At 37.9% G+C, this 19,437-nt stretch overlaps 2 protein-coding genes across 2 annotated transcripts; one reads left to right on the forward strand and one right to left on the reverse strand.

Moving 5' to 3' along the window:
- Window positions 1-197: 197 nt before the first annotated feature.
- On the forward strand, window positions 198-3,763 carry LOC135666598 (syntaxin-121-like). Its single transcript, XM_065178192.1, has 2 exons — window positions 198-333; window positions 945-3,763. The coding sequence occupies exon 2, from the start codon at window positions 2,712-2,714 to the stop codon at window positions 3,645-3,647; it is 936 nt and encodes a 311-aa protein (XP_065034264.1). The 5' UTR covers window positions 198-333; window positions 945-2,711; the 3' UTR covers window positions 3,648-3,763.
- A 590-nt stretch (window positions 3,764-4,353) lies between these two features.
- LOC135666597 (serine/threonine-protein phosphatase BSL3-like) lies at window positions 4,354-18,473 on the reverse strand. The gene is made up of 15 exons (XM_065178191.1): window positions 18,394-18,473; window positions 14,229-14,330; window positions 14,053-14,134; window positions 10,886-11,065; window positions 7,946-8,219; window positions 7,532-7,772; window positions 7,206-7,376; window positions 6,627-6,865; window positions 6,215-6,299; window positions 6,000-6,098; window positions 5,730-5,929; window positions 5,568-5,643; window positions 5,359-5,494; window positions 5,137-5,276; window positions 4,354-5,014 (listed from the first exon to the last, which is right to left on the reverse strand). The coding sequence occupies exons 2-15, from the start codon at window positions 14,271-14,273 to the stop codon at window positions 4,931-4,933; spliced, it is 2,052 nt and encodes a 683-aa protein (XP_065034263.1). The 5' UTR covers window positions 14,274-14,330; window positions 18,394-18,473; the 3' UTR covers window positions 4,354-4,930.
- Between the last annotated feature and the right edge of the window lie 964 nt (window positions 18,474-19,437).

Below are 19,437 nucleotides of genomic sequence, written 5' to 3' on the forward strand. Positions count from 1 at the left end.
TATTAATGGTCCAGAAACGACCCTCCCAACTAACGTACCCCGCACGTACCTGCCCAATAACTTGAGACACTGATAACCACACATTAGGGATCCTACGTGGCATTCTCTAATACCAGAAGATGGGTTGATGGGTAACTGATATGACAGTAGTGATGTGGGACCAAGTTCTTGACCACGTTAAATAGCAGTGTCTTCTGGGCGACCTCTCTCTCTCTCTCTCAAGAGCGGGAAGAGGAGAGGAAGGAGCGGGCGACGAACGAATCGCCGCTTTGGCTTCACGATCGCCATGGGAGATCACAGCCAGCGTCGAAATTCGTCCTCGTTTTCTCGATGGTTGGGTTTGATTCTCTGATACTTGCATTGAATATCTGTACGATGCCCTAATCCTTTTTTCGCTCTTGTCGTTGATCGGTCGATTGTGGGATAAGAAATCGTTTTTGCCCCCACGTCGTCATGAGATATGGAACCCTCTTTCGTTTTCTCTTTCTGGTCTTCTTGGATCGGGTTCTTGGATCGCTCGATTGTGAGATAAGAATCGTGGTTAGGTGTCTGCGGATTGGTTTTGCCCCACTTCGTCATGAGATATGGAGGCCTCTTTCGTTTTCTCTTTCTGGTCTTCTTAGATCGGGTTCTCGGATCGCTCGATTGTGAGATAAGAATCTTGATTGGGGTTTCTGTCGATTGATTTGCTTCATCTCGTCGTAAGATTGGAGTCTTCCCTCATTCTTATTCGGTGGTTGTAATTCTAAGATGGGTAGTCCTTCTCGTTAAATCGCTGATCCCCGTGTTGGTTGGATTCTTTGATCCGTCCCCTAAACATCCTTACGATGTCTTAATCATTTTGACTTTTCTCGTCATTTATGAGATAATAATCTTGATTAGGGTTCCGTCGATCGATTTGCCTGATTTCATCGTGACCGCCCTCTACTGTTTTCTATTGTTAGAATCTACAAGCACTGGGTTGTGAATGATGTTGCGGTGAATGCGGTCTGACATAGCTTCGCCACATTTTGGTATGTATAGATGTTTGCTTTAGTCTTTTTGATGACTAGTAGAATTAAATTGTTTCGCGTACATACATGTGATAGGTCCTTCTAAGTTACGTTTCTTTCCTATAGGCACGTTAGCATTTTATTGAGTCATAAAGGGCAACATGATAGTGTGCCTTTTATTAGCTTAGATGTGCTAACTTAGATTGGTTAGGATAATATTTTAGCTTTTAGTGATTATAAGAATAACAATAATAATATTAATAATATTATTATTATATATCTTAATAAAAAATATGTAGATAACATATAGGTAAGCCGATTCAGCTGAGTCATCATGATGACTTGGTGTAGTCTAAATAATTTGAAAGGACTAGAAAGAGCTTTAAATCATTCCTCATCTTGAAACAAACTCAAAGTTTGAGTTCTTGCCTGGTTTAGATCATAGATTGGCATTGTTCTATGATTTGAACTGATGGTCTAACCGAGAAATGAATCAACACTACGAAGCTTGACATCATACTTTACCTGCTATGTTTGATATGGGATCTCCAAATGTTCTCTCGATACTGAACATTCTGGTTTTGACTATATATTTTGTTAATTGAGATGTGTAATTTACATGTTAGGTTTAAATGTTTTATATTGATTATATAAGTCCAACAAACACCTTTATATTGGTTAATCGACCTATATTAACTTGATGAGTCTGAACCGGCGATCTAAAGTATCTATGCTCATGTTAGTGATAATGGATCCAGTCTAAACTTGTTAGTTAATTCTATTGTCCTCAAACCTTCAATGTGGAAAAAAGTTGGAGTTTCACTTAATTTTTATCCTTTTATAGCTCAAATTCAGGATGGACAATGTCCTTCTCAGTTTGTTCCAGATAAATGTATAACACTTGTTTCAATTAGTTCCTCGATATATTTTAGATGATTTTAAACCGGTTCAAACCAAACTTATTATTTTTGATTCGATTTGATTAAAGTAAGATAATTCAAATCGGAAACTATTTGAATCTATCTAATCAAATCGATTTGAAATCGATTAATTCAATTCGTTTGACTTGTTAATCAGTTTATAATTTTAAGTAATTAAAAAAATATTTTTTTAAAAAAAAATAAATTAGTTTAATTTAATTTAATTTAATTTAGCTGGAATATAGTCCAATTATACGACACTAATATTTATAAAATTAAACATATGATGTTTGTAAAATTAGGTATTTAGATTGATTTGATTAATCGATTTGAGCCGATAAATGGTGGGGGCAAACCGCGTTGAACCTTTCTTCTCCCTGCGATCTTTCCCGTTTCCTCCGTCCCCTTACCCTGGCGGCAACCTCGTCGACTCTTCCTCCTCCACGCGTCCTTGCATTTTCCTTCTCCTTCCTTTTTTTTGCGTTTTCTCGCTTGTTCACCCAAAGAACCAATCAAACCAAGGGAGGCGTTGGGGCAAACATCGCTAGGTCTCTTCCTGCATCCATCCCGTGTCTAAAACCGTGTCTTTTGTTCCACTCACTGACCTTCTCCGAATCCACCTCCACTGCTCTCCTCTTTCCCTCACTCTCTCGTCGGCATTTATTACGAGTTATATGGTTACAGTTGTAGAGTATTAAGAAATAAAAGAGGAAAAGGTGTTGAGAGAGAGAGAGAGAGAGCCTATCTATCGTTCAGTGATTGAGATAAAAGAAGGGAGGGTGATCAAAGCGAGGGCGAGATGAACAACCTCTTTTCTTCCGCATCTTGGCGACAAGACGTCGAGTCCGGTGGCGGACGAGGCTCGGAATTGCAGATGGCGGCGGGCGGGGCGAACCTGGACAGTTTTTTCGAAGACGTGGAGACCCTCAAGAATGATCTGCGGGAGGTGGAGCGCCTGCACCGCAGCTTACACGAGGCAAACGAGGAGGGGAAGTCCCTGCACGAGGCGTCGGCGGTGCGCGCCCTTCGCGCCCGCATGGACGCCGACGTTGCCCTCGCCCTCAAGAAGGCCAAGTTCATCAAGCTCCGACTCGAGTCCCTGGACCGCGCCAACGCCGCCAACCGCGCCGTCCCCGGCTGCGGGCCCGGCACCACCACCGACCGCACCCGCACCTCTGTCGTCGCCGGCCTTCGCAAGAAGCTCCGCGACTCGATGGACGCCTTCGCGGAGCTCCGTTCCAAGGTCGCCTCCGACTACCGAGAGACGGTGGAGCGGCGCTACTACACGGTCACGGGGGATGTGCCGGACGAGGCGACGGTGGACGAGCTGGTGGCGACGGGGGAGGGGGAGCGGTTCTTGCAACGGGCCATCGAGGAGCAGGGCCGGGGCCGGGTGCTGGACGTGGTGGCGGAGATCCGGGAGTGGCACGGGGCAGTGGCGGAGCTGGAGCGCAGCCTGCTGGAGCTGCAGCAGGTGTTCATGGACATGGCGGTGTTGGTGGAGGCGCAGGGGCAGCAGCTGGACGACATCGAGAGCAACGTCGGCCGCGCCCAGTCCTTCGTCCGCCACGGCACCGAGCAGCTCGGCGCCGCCCGCCAGCACCAGAAGAGCACCCGCAAGTGGACCTGCATCGCCATCATCATCATCCTCATCATCATTCTTATCATCGTCCTCTCCATCGTCCTAACCCACACTAACAATTCGTCCTCGTCATCGGCCTCCCCACCGTCCTAACCCTCATATCTTTTCAATCGTACTGGTACTTGTTCTATTTTTGTGATGCTGTTCTTTGTTTTGTTTTCTTTTTCGGACGAAATGGATCACTCGTCACTGGGTGATTTCTTTCTTTCTTTCTTCCCCTGCTTTTCGTGGATGACTTTCCTTTGCATGTTCCTTCCTAATGGCAGGTATCAATTATTATTTGCCAACCCATCCAATGATGATTTCTGCTGGCAGTTCTGCCGACATGACATGTCTCATCGGGTTAGCTTTCCCCTCAAAGACGTAAAGCAAATTCGCTTTCCCGTCGGAGGTGGGTTGGACAGGTTTCATCACTTCTTAATCATAGGTGACCACCTGAATGAAACGTTTCACATGAAAACACATACGTAGACCCAAAAAAAAAAAAAAGACACGAAATCTTTCTTGAATTCGTACCGTCAAAATAAATCGGTCTATCAAATCCGGATTCCTAACTAATCCAGAACATGGATTCAATAACACCTTTTCCCACACCAGGAATCGTATGCATGTCTTCTGTAAAGGATCAAATCATGACATTTCACTCTCAGTGTCAGTGAGACACATTAACATGGGAGATGAGAAACTAGCGCAGAATTTAATAGAGACGAATTATCCGGAGATGAGAGGTGTGTACCTCAGTAGAGCTCAAATCTCCTGCGGATTCAACTGATATTAATCTCCTACAATTAGACTCGGATGACCATAATGTTTGCTCAGAATAAATTTGAATTCGCCAGGTACCAGACCCACCACCAACAAAAATACAAGTGCTGCAAGTAGAGATAGCGCTATGATACAGGACTTCCCATGGATCTTAGAACTCGTGTGGCTGTTACCAAAACTATTTTGTGTCCCTCAAACAAAACTGAATGCACCAAAGAATACATACATACCAGAGAGAACCTATCAATAATTCCAATGGTGAATAGAAAACCAACGTACACACACACCTATCCGGCAGCTACATATACACAGGTGAACCTTGCAAGGAACTGAGGCAGCTTCGGACTGGTTTCATCCAGGTGCAGTGAACCAGCCACATGATACGTGTTGGGTTATGTATCAGTTGCTCATCCACAGATGCCAGCTTTTTCTTTGCAACTTCAACGTGTAGCTCTTGTGCTGACCTCTTATAGACCTTTACAGCAGTGATCGATGTCGCTTCAAACTAGCAAAAATGGTTCCTTGTGTTTGAAATGGGCCAGTCACATATCCCAGTAAAGCCTCAGACCAGACAGAGAATATGATTGACTGCAGCATCTCTCAGATGATTGCTATATCCAGGCAAGAGAACCTCGATCATTAGATGATTGAGGTCGGCCCCGGGTTGGTGTCGGGGGCCTGTTGGCATTGAGTTCCTGATGCAACAAAAGAAGCAGTCCAAGGATCAAAAAACTGAGGAGCCAGTAGAAAAAAAAACATCAAGAACACGGGGAATGCATCATCGAGAACTAGATTTGTAGAAGGAACAGTGCAATACCTGCATCCATGTATCTTCGGTGTGATGCTCTGGCGACGCATCAGGTGAACTAATGGCAGGGGGTAAAGGATGAATGAGTTTTGGGACAACCACAAGGTCTCTTCCTAAAACCAAAATTGCCCCTGCATTGTTTGCAGTCCCTATACCCACACAGACCATTTAGAAAAATTAGGGGCAACAACCTAAAATCAGAAGCCAAGCATGTTAAAAACACATTCATACCACAATAATTGGTTGCAGAGAAAAGAGTAATCAAATGTCCCTGAGCAAAACGCTCAAAACCATCCATCACACACTCATGTGCTCGTACTATCAACTGGAGGTCATTGTTATTGCAGAACTCCATAACACGATCAGGCTGCAGCAACACTTGAGATTGATATCACCGTGCACATCAACAAACACACAAAAGTAAAGGCTAAGATTCTAACCCCAAAAGTGACGAGGCCTGGACCCCTAGCATTTGGTCGAAGCCCCTCAACGCTATCATTTTCAGTAGGATCAGACCTAAATTATTAGGAAACTAACAACTGCATTAGTTACTGATAAACTAAATTGTATATCGGACAAAAAACTACTTGTAGAAAACAGACCACAGAAGATCCATAAGAACTATCGAGCCTGCTTCCATTGTGATTGGACGCTGAAGGTTCTCAATCTGCTCCACATGATTTATGGACCGACCTATCCCACCATGCATGCAGATAATTTTCTTTTCAATCAATGCGGCTAAAGGCAGCCAATTAAAAAGTCGGTTAAAGCGATGCCAGGTCCAGATCCCATCTCGCTCTCCCTGTTTCCAGATAATGAAAGTGGTGAATAGAAAGAAATAGCTCAAATACTTGCAAACAACAAATAAGTACCATTCGCTCGATGCACTCAATCCGGAAGCCAAATAAAGCATTGATATCTGCTGCCTCATGATTTCCACGGATTAAATGTACATTATGAGGATGCTCAACCTGCCATACAAAATAAAAAAGATAAATATTTACTTTAACAAGTAATTATCTTCTTAAATCATAGTTGCAGAAAGACTAAATCCAACACTAGATGCATGAGACCATCCCTATAATACCTTCAATGCAAGAAGAAGAGAAATTGTCTCTAAGCTATGCTGACCACGATCAACATAGTCTCCCAAGAAGAGGTAATCGATATAACTGAAAGACATAAAAGAGAATCAGCATTGCGTGAAGGACAAAATTCACCTAAACACAATTAAAAAATACATCCTAACAAAGAAATTGCAGTCCATGTTCTGAAAATTATACAATGGGAAGCAAGCAGCTCAGAATATGCAACCAAAAGTACAATAAGTATATTAAACAAGGTTGGAATAGAGTATTGAGTCTGTTTATACAGTAAATCAGAAGCAAAAACAAAAAGCAGTTAAAATTTATGCTAACTCGAAGAAGCTGGAATCTAAGTTAATACATATCACTTTGACAAATCAAGTCGCAATTCATGCATATAAACAAGATACTCACGCTACGTCCCCTGCTGTTGAAGGAGCTCCATACTCATCAAATAACCGCATGAGATCTCCAAACTGACCATGTAAATCACCAAAGATCTTGACAGGAGCTTTTATTTGTAGAACACTTGGCTCCCCAGTAAATATTCTTTCGGCACTGTCACACAGATCTGCAATTTCATTGCAATCTAAGAAAAACTGTCTCTGTACAGGGGGCTTCCAACCACGTGGCTTCAAAAGATGTGCTATAACCTGGATCAGTGTTACATATATCCAGGAATAAGATGAGGTCACTTTATGCAAGATGCATAGGCAGATACATATATAAGCACACATTTGATATACTAGCTCCGATGCTCAATTCTTGAGTTTCTATTGCAGGTTGATTTTTTTAACTAATAGTGCTAGAAGAAATTTTAATAATTTCAAATTTGCTATTGTCAGTATCTTAAATATAAGCAACCAAGATTATATAAACAAGTAAAAAGCATCATATTTCCCATGAATCAAGCCAAAGATGCAACTCTAAAGTGCATGAAACTTATAAACATAGCTTGTTTTTAGTTTTTTACTTTATAAAAATAAAGTCAACCTTTTTGGGCACAGTATTAATAGACATTTGTCTATCTAACAACTTCCTGGCTGCAGTCGCACTCTCAGGAGTACCATAACTGACCCTCCTGCCTTCATTTTCAAACTGATCGATTGAAAGCTGTCTGACCATACCACCCAACGCACCTCCTGTCTCTGCAGCTACCACCACCTGCATGGTGCACATGTTGAATTTCAAGGTCAAAGAAATATTTGTGTCATCATTTTTTTCTGACAGCTAATGTGAGAATATAGTGCCAAAAGATAATATGTTGATTGGTATGATAAAAAAAGGCTATAACCAACATGTTGACGTACTACACTAACCGCTCTGTGGTGAAGCCGAACCCCTGCTGGTGGTGTATTATTTGCAAAAGGATCTGGCACCTTATCCATGCTTGAGATTGGCTTCCCACTTGGTGTGGCTTCTGAACCACGATCTCTATCGGGCAATTGTTCAACTTCACCATTAATTTGTCGTGCCTTCGCAGCAGCTAAAGTAGCACTAATTGCCTCAGCCTCTGCTGCTGAGGCTTCGACTAAATACTCAACACCTTTGCTCGGTCTCCTGCAGCAAAATCAGCCATAAGCAACATATTCTACAAAATTCTAGGCAATCTAACCTAAGAACTTGAATGACAAAAAATTAGCAATTTGTAGCTAACATCAGAAATTTGTGTAAGAAATTATAGGAAAAAAACGAAAAACAACACGAATATTTAGTGATAACTAGTAGAATACCTTGATCCCTGCAGCAATGCGTTTTCAGTGCTTATGTCAGTGTACATATCCCCATTTACTGGAGGAGCAACAGGAGTTCCCACCATGATTTCACCATCAGGAACTGTTTCAGGAATATCTTGCCTTGATCTTTCATCAGAATATGTGTATCTTCCAGGCATTCTTCCAGATTGTACATTAAGAGAAGCAGCTGCTGCTGCAGCATGAGAAGCGGCACTTGTTGTTTCAGCAGCAGCCAGATCTTCAGCAGCAAGTAAATCATCAAGAAGCACACCTGCAGCAAAACCACAATCTAGTTAAGAACTAAAACATGTGACAGTTCACACAGATCTCGAACAAACATCACCATCGAAAAACTCCATTTGTTGTGCATATTCCAAGATAACAAAACAGATATACATATATGAGCAAAACACAGCAATGAGTTAAGACATTCAAAGGATTGTTTTCCTTCTCTAGTAATGCTTGGTCAAAATCATTTTGAACAAAAATGGCACCCTAATTAAGCAATTAAAAAAAAAAGAAAATGTACCCGATGACAAATGGTGCTTTTTACTGACACTATCAGCTTAATCTAAGTCAACATTAAATGATTCCACTCAGACCAGACATTCTCTCCTGCTTGTGATTGATTGGATGTGGTGATATACAACAAATATTGTGGCTAATATCTCCAAACTGTGGTTGCAATTTTTTGGCACAACCTCAATACTATCAACAGTATATGGGGTTATTTAATTCACTGTTCATAAATCTGTTCAACTTTAGGTGCCAAAAATTTTGAAACAAAGGAACAAATGGTAGATCATTATAGTTAAAAGTTAAAACACAATGTTAGGCAACGACTATTGTTTCACATCACAAGGAGTTATACATAATGGTAGGCAAATTTGTCACTGCTGTTGAAGGGAATTTGTCATATCTTCCTGGCACTGCATGATCACTGTACCGGTCAGCATATGTCACATATTGGCTTATCAATATGTTGGGTTGACACCTCTGGCATATGTCACAATGGTGCATGCAGGTGTCATTCTGGTACAATATGTTCCAATCCATTACAATATGTTGATTGGCATGCAAGAAAATAGTTAAAAAACAATGATATTTTGTTATGCAAGGAATAATCCAGCTACAGACACAATCCATCTAAAGCCAAACCCATTGCTACATTCTATTCTTTTGTAAAACTAATCTCTCTTCGAGAAGCGGAGTATAATATTTCACTCAACATAATGAATTTCATCTAACCATACAATTATGTCTGAGACATAACTATTCTAAAGTTCTTGCTCCAAAGACCAACAACAGATTTATCAGTTTATGGTTCTATCAAAGAGTATAAACTATAAAGAGACTGGTGGTTTTCAAAGATTGTAATTAAGTGGTCATGCTAGCATAATATTACTTATTCTTCTTTGCTTGGACTTTTTTCCCATAATCTTAATTTTATGATAGTGCATATACATTGTAAAGAATTATGATAATGAAAAATAAAAATGAATCAATGACAGGCCACAGATCCAAGAGAATTGCACCACATCCATGTCAGTTATCAGCACAATCAAATATCAAGAACTTTTTCTGCACTGTTCAGCTGTTTTATTTAGACAACATTTGCAATTCAAAATTAATATTCTAATTAGATAGGTGACTTTCCAGTAAATATTTTAAAGCTCAAACCATTGCTAATTGATATGCATGGGCCTACACAAACCATGAACACGTAAGACAATAAGATTCTGTGTATGATATCCCACAGTATTTATGCCTACCTTCTCAGCTATAGATAATAAATTTTTTGAACAAAAGTGTATTTGTACAGCATGATAACAGGACAATGATATTCATGAAAAACAAATCAACAAACCTATTTATAAAGGTTCAAAAATTTATCGTGAGCAGATCAATATCGACATGCTAGTACAAAGTAATAAAATTTGGTCAAATCTTAAAAGATTAGTTAGGGTAGATTAGTTCAGGATGCATGATATATTGACAATGAGCATATTTCACTTTTTAAAACAAATCCTGAACAAACCTACAGATAAAAATGAAATATTGATGAAAATGGTTATAAATCTCTCACTGAGTAAATAAATTGTTAGCCGATAAAAAGCCCAAGAATAATGCATGCCTGCTAAGAATCAAAATGATGGCATTTTATTTTAAGGAAAAATGGGCATACATAACCCTCCAAAGTTGTTGACTTTCATATTTATCCCTCCAAATATGAGTTTAGCAAATGCATCCTTGCAAAACTCAAAAAAATTGTATAACATCTTTAAGTAAATCTTCTTCAGCTGACTGTCGTTTAATGGTTGGATAAAACTCTAATATTAATACCCTATTTCTTGATTGTTATAAGACAGGAACATTAAGTGTATTATAGTTCTATTATATTTTTATGTATTCTACAACAACAACAACAAAAAATCATAAATTATAATTATTTGAGGTCGGCTACATAGATCTTTTGCCACCATTGAGATACGTAAGACACCATATGTTTCATTAAATTCAGAATACTTACATCCTTATTTATAGTTTCTATTAAAAATTTTTAGGTCTTCCTCTACCTCTCCTCGTATTATATACTCTCATTAACTAAAATTAGCTATTGATCGCTACATTTGGTAGTAGTTAAGCTGGGTTTTATGGATGTATATCAATGTGAGAGATACATGTGGAGAATATTACTATTTGAAAGAGCTTATATAGTAAAATTTGTCTGAACAAATATACTATTTCCAAAATTTGCACAAACAGATATGTCAAAACTCAAAAGCCCTTACTCAGAAACATTTTCATGACATAAAGATAATCTAGAGAGGTGAAATTTTGATAACTCATGCCCCTTCTCTTTCCTCCTTTTTTTTCCTTTAAAAGAAGGATGAAAACCAATACTCTTTAGAACAGATAAATAAGTTTGATTGTTACCTCCACGTAACCCTCCATAAATAAAGATCAAATCTCCAACTGCAGCGGCTGCATGCCTACAACGCCGTGTGAGCTCAACAGATGCATCACCACCAGCTGCATCTGCACTATATCTACCTGTCCTGGGACTAGTGACAACAGACTTTGTATCACACCAAACTCCAGCAGCAGTATCCAACACTAACCCAAACAAAGCACAGAGAAGAACTTAAGAAACCAAGATAACTGTTATATATGTAATTTGTGGAAAAATGCTTAAAGAAACATTGTAATCATGCAACAAGAAATTAATAGCCAAAATAACACATCAACATTATCAATGCAAGAACCAATTTTCTTTATTTCAATGAACAGTTACATGCAGCAACCATGGGCAACCATGTGGACTCCATTCCACGGCTTGCTTCAGAAAACATTGTTTGCAAAGAATGAAACAAAGGATATGAACAACTAAGCCAACATATACTTCAGCTGCAGGAAAAGAAGTTATAATAGAACATAAACAGTATTCTGGAAGAAGTAAAGAGAACATTGATGAAATTATTATGCACTAGGGCATTATGTAATTCACATGTTTGCATTCAACTGGGACTAAAGAGAACATTTGATAAAAACAAAAAATCTTTTAAATGCATGTGGACAATGGCATTATACACTTCATATTTGTGAATTCAACTGGGACTAAAACATTCATACTATCATCAAACTCAAAATTATAATTTTGCTTCTATGTTCAACATAGTTTTCCTCAATTGAGTTTCTGAAGGACAAAGCATGACTTGATCTAATCTAAGCCTACTACTAGTGCTCATTGAAGCCTTTCAATATCGATATCACTTACTATGAAGAAAAACATTGACTCAAACAAGCTCCATGGAAATCTTCAGCAGAATTTGGAAAGTGGATGACGACAGTGATGTTAGTACTCTAAAATAGCAAAACCAACACGGCTTTTGTTTCAGGGATTGAGCACTTGAATCAGAACAAAAGTGGACAATTCTGATTTCTAAAGTTTGTTGCCAATCTTGGACTTCGATTCCTACTCTTTGAGTGAATCCAATCTCTATTTGAGGGGTGTCAAAATCCTATTAATGTTATAGTGTTTCAATTCTCAATCCCAATTTGAAGAAAGATATTTTATGTAACAAAAATATCTTTCTTTATGTATTAGATCTCAATAATTTAAATATTTGTGAAATTTGTGCATATATGAAATCAATTTTCTTATAGCTACATATCTTCATGAAAAAATAATATAGATACAATGATTCATAAACTAGATGGATTTAAATTCCAAATTCAGAATCACAAACCAAACATGTCAAGGGAATTGACCATTCCATTTTAAAATATATAAATCCGATTTTGGTTCCAGTTCTGACAATGAACCAGATACCAGATAATTATTAGCAAATTAACGCATTTCATCTCTAAGGTCACTAACAGCTACATCTGCTTTAGAAGTAGCTGCTCCTAAGAAACACTTTTTAAACAACTTCACCCAGTCAATAACTTGATTACAACAAGGACTGACAAGACACATATCAGGCCCCTCTAAATACCAGTACCATACAATGAGTCCTCAAGCTTTGGTCCTACCAATGTGATAAACCAATAAAATATAACTTTTATTTTTTTGTAATAATGACTCTGAATGACAATCAATCATCTATGACACCAATCACAAAAAAAAAGGTCTCATTGATGATATCTATCTTGACCATACATATCATATGGGACTGTAATATAGTAATATCTCAACAAAAACAATATATGATCATTTAACAAGTTAGCAATGTAACAAACAGTCATAAAAAAAAAACAATACATGATAGACCCATGATTCAAACATAATCTATAAATCAAGCAAGTATTTCAACATGGATCAATATGGTACAAATCAACTGGTTAATATCTGTCCAACAAAGGACCAATATTGGACCATATGGTCTGAGAGGTTATTATTAATTTTTTTCGGTTGGTACTAGTCAGGGTCTGTATATCAGCTGGAATCACTAGTATCATACTGACGTTCAGTAGATTAAGATATAGAAGAGCACCAAAGCACCTCCGTCTCTAATATAAATATGTCGATAAGCAACCTTAGCATAATTCCTCTATTAATTATACTTTCTTCTTAGAATTGTTAGTTGCTTGTTATCTTGTTCACAATAAATCCTAAATTATTGCATCTAATTTATTAAAAGAAAATAGAACACTGCTTTAATAATTTTGTGTCCAGACCTTCACTTCCTTTAATTTACATGTTCTTCTCATGGTCACTAATATTGCTTGAGATTTTGTTCAAGGACTCGAAGTCCTAAAGTATTGTGTATAATTTATAAAAAGACGAAAAAAAATACTATAAAAGAATTTGCCACTACTTTGCTGAGTCCATCTCATTTCACAAGTTTTGGTGGTTTTTTTCAGATTTCCCTTAGTCTTCAAAATACTTTCCTGGTAAGAAAATTAAGATCATATACATTTTGACGTATAATTAATCAAATATTTATAATGCAATCTTTATAGCTACAAAAGTTCAGCCATATTTCATTATTCATGTTAGATGAAAACTATAATAAATATGTTGCAAATGTCAAGCTTCAACCTTGATGTACTCTGACAAAGCAATCATATTTTGTACTTCGACATTTTAGCCTAACTTGAATGAATATTATGTTTGTACCAGTTCCAGTTGACAATTTCAGCTCAATTAACAAAGGAAACAAGAATTTTCCTCCAACATTAACATAAGGGATAATTCATTCTGGATAAATGTTCCTGGTTTATAATAACACCAATCTTCCAGACCTATTTTCAATTTCCTAACCCTGCCAATTTCAAATTTTTGTTTCTCTAGTAACCAAAATATGCACAAGTATTCACTCAGACAGCATCATTAAAGAACAAAACCATCAGTTGCACAATGAATCCTGGATACAAGTATTTCACAATTTGGTGTCCACCTACAGAAATGCTAAGTCAGTGGATAGATAACATCAGCACCTTTTTCCAATCATATTTAGATATCCAATAAGTACAAAGCTTTAAAGGAATGATTTAAAACCAGTCAGTATGCTTCTAACTAAATGAGTTAATATTATCACAAGGGTTCATGAAAGAAATCGGTCCACCTAAACGCCTCCATTTGAATGAGTGCAACTTACCTGCAATGCTTGAAGAGTCATCTACCATCCGTCCACCACCAAGGGCCCCTCCAGACACATGAAGTCTTGCATTAACAAAAACCTAAAAAAACAATGCTTCTGAACATAAATATCTAGTGTTGTAATAATAAGCAATAAGAATGGAAAATAGTTGCAAAAAGAAATGAGAATCTCACAGCTGCATGCTGGTATCTTGGAGACGGAGAGACACCAGGAGCCATAGCCCATTCCCAACGCCCATCCCTGTGTTTTGCAAGACCATATGCACTTGATAAAGGCTACAGAATCAACACAATGTTCACTAATCAGCTCACCACAGTAACGGTTAATGAAATCGCAGACAAATAATTACAAGAGATCCTACATGGTCATCATGTCTTCATAAGACAAGTATCACTTAGGAATATCATCAGTTTATATGCTTAACATAAAGTACATAGCCAAACTTTATCCATGCTCATCATCCGAGGTTTCAAGAACAAGTAATCAGGGAAGTGGGACCAAATCCCAAAAAGAAAACCTAAAAAGTTTAAAAGTATGCTAATACTATAACTGAGATTATGTTGGGTCCACCAAAGCCAGGTCAATCATGAGCCATGACCAGTCCAAACTGATCACGAGATCATACCATATCCCTCCTATCTGTGCAAAGATTCTCACTGATGTATTTTACTTTTTGTGATGAAAGACCCTAATTACTAGTAAGCCACATATCCAACATACATACATTTAGACATATGAAGCTTTGTTAATACATTCATTGATATATATATATATATATATATATATGAATTTTGTGAAGGTCTTATTCCTTTGTCATATGTTGGATAAATTTATGCAGACTTGTAGCTCATACATTTTGTTGACTTTATAATGCTCTTTAGCTTATCCTATTTTTGTATCATGGGTTTGTTAAGATTATTGACCTAATTAGTGCCTAGGATGGAGCATACAGTTAAATATATTTGGTACAGACTGCTAGAATCATCCTTGGTGCTAAAAAGCATGCTGTTAAATATATTTGGTACGGACTGCTAGAACCATCCTTGATGCTAAAATATGCATTTTTGAGTCATGTGATTAATGTTCGGTTCATAAACTAATATGCTGAAAATAGTGTAGCTAATTTCTCACTGAGATCTGAATGTTACAACAAAATTCTCATGCCTATGTAGCCAATATTCCTATGGAGTGACATAAAACATACAAACTTAGGATGAAAGAGAATATTTCCAAGACAGGACCGGTAACTTTTAAAACTTGAAAAGTTAAATTTGCTTGGATTAGCAAGGCAAGTGGATGGTGATAGAGATTAGTCATCTCATGAATTGATGTGAAATGAACAGTAATTACAAATATATAGAACATGAAAACATAAAAGATAAATGGTATAAGTTTTTTAGGGTAGCAAAATCATAAATAGAGAAACAAAGTTGAAAATGATTTTGGAGCTGATAAGAACTTAGTGCCTCATAAACATCTTAACGACCAATGTGATTTCATCTTGGGAACTTTGGGCACTGATCCCTCAAAAATTGGGAATTTTGATGGGCATATCCCATTTATCCTTCAAAATCACCACTTTACTACATATCCCTCAAACCCTAAAACCTAACAAATATGACCCCGTTGTTTGGCTTTGTCACCAAAGTTCATCCAAAACATAACTAAATAGAATCAGGACAAGTTTAACTGGAGCAATATTATGATAAAATAAAGAAGACAAAGATGCCCTTAAATTTAACATGTTTTAATTTGACATACGGAGTTCTGTTAGCTTTTGTTATATGTAAAAAGAAGATTTCAAAAGAGTCGTCACAGTCTTCAAACTCGATCGATCGATCCCTTTTGAACGGAGAAACTATGATCTAGCTGATATAACATCATCAGTGAGAATGGATGAAACTGTTCAGAATTGACCAGAAAATTCAAAATTTCTAATTCCATGAAAGAATTGCACAATTCCAATTTCCATCTGATTCAGCTGTTATCACCAACAAGCTGATGTTCTAGCAGCCAAATCAAGATTTCCTTATGCTAGTGGGCTCAACCTCATTCCAATCTATCGCATCGGTGAAGTGAAGCAGCAGGAGCAACTCTCAACATCTGATTCAGCTGTTCTCACCGATAAGCTGATGTTCTACCAGCCAAATCAAGATTTCTTTATGCTAGTGGACTCAACCTCATGCCAATCTATCACATTGGTGAAGTAAAGCAGCAGGAGCAACTCTCAACATTTGACCCTATGTTGTCATTATTGATTGGATGTAATAACCAGTGATTTAAAAAGGCGCTCGGGCGAGGCGAGGCGAGGCCCGAGCGCCTCGCTAAACTTCTAGGCGGCGTGCTTCAAAGAGGCGCCGCCTGGGCGCTCGCCCGAGCCCAGGCGCTGGGTGCTTCAGGCGAGTGCCTGGGTTAAACCAGGCGACCGAACCAGGATTTTAGGTCTGGTTCAGTCTCCGGTGGTTAGTTGGTTCAATCGAACCAACTAAAACCGATATCAGCTGTCGCTACCCAACCCTAACCCTGCTCGTTGCCGCTACCGCTCCCGCTCTCATTGCTCGCCGCTATCGCTACTGGCAACCGCTGCCGCCGCTCGCCGCTCCTGCTCCCGCTGCTACCGCTGTCGCCGCTCCCGCTACCGCTACCTCCTTACACTCCCGCTGCCGCTGCCTCCTTACACTCCCGCTGCCGCTGCCTCCTTACATTCCCGCTCCCCCTACCGCTGCCTCCTTAAACTCCCGCTGCCGCTTCCTCTTTTCTCAGTCAGCACCCCACACGCTTCCTTCTGCTCCTTCTGTATACTGTTAATAGTATACTGTTAATATTGTTAGGTTTATTTGAAATTATTAATTTTCAATATTGTTAATAGATTAATAATATATTAATTTAATTTTAATATTATTAATTATTATTAATTATATTATATATTTTTATATTTTAGCGCATCGCTTCGCTCGGGCGAGCGCCTAGCGCCTCGAGCGTTTTTGGACCTTAGCACCTTTTGGCGCCTAGCACTTTTTAAATCAATGGTAATAACTTACATTATTTATATCCCCTCAGTTAACTATTAAGTGTATTACCATTACAAGGTATAATATTTAGTGTTTGATTTTGTGGTTTAGTATGTGACCAATAAACTTGTTGATCATAATGATTTATGATTTAATTTCACCTCTTGTCTAATGCTTAATTTCTTATTTGTTGCCTAGTACTGAATGCTACCTACCCATCCCACTGCAAACTTTTTGGTATGAGACATTGTTTTTTATTTAATGATATTTATTATGTTTTATGGGCAAGATATGTATTATGCGTTAGAAAATTGATATCATGTAAAATATTATATATATATATATATATATATATATATATATATATATATATATATAAACCTTTTAATGTGTTTATCTTCTATATTTATATTTTTTAAATTTTTATTATAAAATTGAACTGTTTTCTAGGCCTTTTCCAATCTTGTTGATCCAATCCAATTGATTCCATCGCATCACCATTATCAGGCCCTGATCCTGAATCAAATCTTGTGAACTATCATCAAATTTTCCCAAGTCTCAAACTGCTGTCTGCTGGAACCCTACCTTCCAAAAGCAATATGAACCAGACCTATATGCTTTACGCGATGGTAGTTCCTTTGACGACCGTGATGGATACCACAACTTCTTAGCTGATGCTTAGAGGCGAGATTGCATCAGCCACCTTTGGCCAATGCTTCCCCCACAACTCCTTAGTTGATGCTTGTTTTCTTGAAGAGCAACATTTATTAGTGTGCCCAAAAGGATCCTTCAAGTTTCAATATTTTGGTAACTAAATACAACAGGAAAAGCTTGTATTTGGTGTCTGTCCCAAATACAACACCTCACAAAATAGTATGACAATCAATTTTCACCAATTATGCATATGCAGATGCATGTACAACATGCGAAAAAGCTCAACTATCAGAACTTTTGACTCTTTTAGAAGTATAAAAAGGCATTCATCCTAGGAAGAGATGCAGTCATGCAAACACATCCAAGAAACAAAAGTCCATGTGACCATAAAACTACTTATCACTACACCACAAGTCCACGTGCTTCACATGGCACTTTCTATCTAGAACATAGGCCCTCCAACAGGAAAATAGAGACATACTTGGCACTTGAGAAAAAAACAAATTAATTAGCAACCTTGCACCCTTTAAGCAGATTATTTGGCCCTAATCCATCCAACTAAAGACTTTGCACTTCAACAAAAAAAAACCACAAATTTCCTCCTACTGATTGTCTTACATGTCATCCGAGTACAACTACCAACAATAAAAAAATATATATATATTTTACTCACCACGCTGTTAGCATCCCTCCCTCCGCATAGCAGAAGAAGACCATCAGAGCGTGCACTTGCAGTTGCATACCTAAAGCAAAAGCAAGTGGTAAAATTTAACATTAATGATTGAGAAGGTATTACATTTTTTTAATTGCAAAGCACACAGTCGAACATCTTAAATACAAAGACAAAAATCAATGTAAAAGATTTTAACATCTTAAATAGAAACAGAATGTAGCAAGATACAGACCACAAACTCCACATGAAAATGGACATGAAGTATCTGAAATAGTCACATGCCTTTTGGGGGAAAAAAGACAAAAAAAACTTGTCTGAAATACAGTCCATGACTCTTAACCTGGTTTTAGGTTCAATCAATTAGAATCATTCTTTCAATTGCGACTTGTTAATAGATTTAATATCAAAATAAAAAGTTCTTATTCGACAACTGAAACAGGTGTTACTAAGAACTTCCATCACTTATCAATTTCAATAGAACTTATATTGGTTCCTCCTCCAGGGGAAAAATCAGCCAGTCTAACAACTAGCTTTCATGGACTTAGCTTATTCTAAAAGGCTCACTAAATTCATCATGCATCAGAACTTGAAATGTGTCTATCAATGAGTTTATTTCAGCCACAGTATACTTGTACGGGATTGTATATGACGTTGATTTAACCATATACACAAATATATTTTCTGAATAGGACAACGTGTTGAACAATGATGTTTCTTGTTTTGTGGACTGAATTGTATCTTTTTATTTGTGTTCTTATGATTATGTAAATCATAATCAAAATGAAACACAGATGAGACCAACAAAAAGCCACAAAAACAAAGTTTAGTAAGCTCGCCGAAATTTTGTGAATGCTCGCATCAGACTTGCTGAGCATGAGGACTATGGCAAAACACCTTTCCATCGTATTTGTCATGTTCCAGCACCTTCTGGGCATAAAAGACCAACTTGGCATCTAGAACATCCTCAGCTTGCAAAACCCATGCTTTCCATGACTGGATCATAATTATTATCATACAAATCAATCCTTATAGTTCTTACAGTTT

Source organism: Musa acuminata, unplaced genomic scaffold (genome assembly GCF_036884655.1).
Source record: "Musa acuminata AAA Group cultivar baxijiao unplaced genomic scaffold, Cavendish_Baxijiao_AAA HiC_scaffold_1111, whole genome shotgun sequence".
Classification (NCBI taxonomy): Eukaryota; Viridiplantae; Streptophyta; class Magnoliopsida; order Zingiberales; family Musaceae; genus Musa; species Musa acuminata.

Coding starts and splice junctions, on each gene's coding strand:
- LOC135666597 (XM_065178191.1), bottom strand. CDS start 14,273: ATGGCTCCTGGTGTCTCTCCGTCTCCAAGATACCAGCATGCAGCT. Junction 6,099..6,214: donor CTCTTCTTCTTGCATTGAAG/GTATTATAGGGA, acceptor TTTGTATGGCAG/GTTGAGCATCCTCATAATGT. Junction 5,644..5,729: donor GTTCTTATGGATCTTCTGTG/GTCTGTTTTCTA, acceptor CTAATAATTTAG/GTCTGATCCTACTGAAAATG.
- LOC135666598 (XM_065178192.1), top strand. CDS start 2,712: ATGAACAACCTCTTTTCTTCCGCATCTTGGCGACAAGACGTCGAGTCC.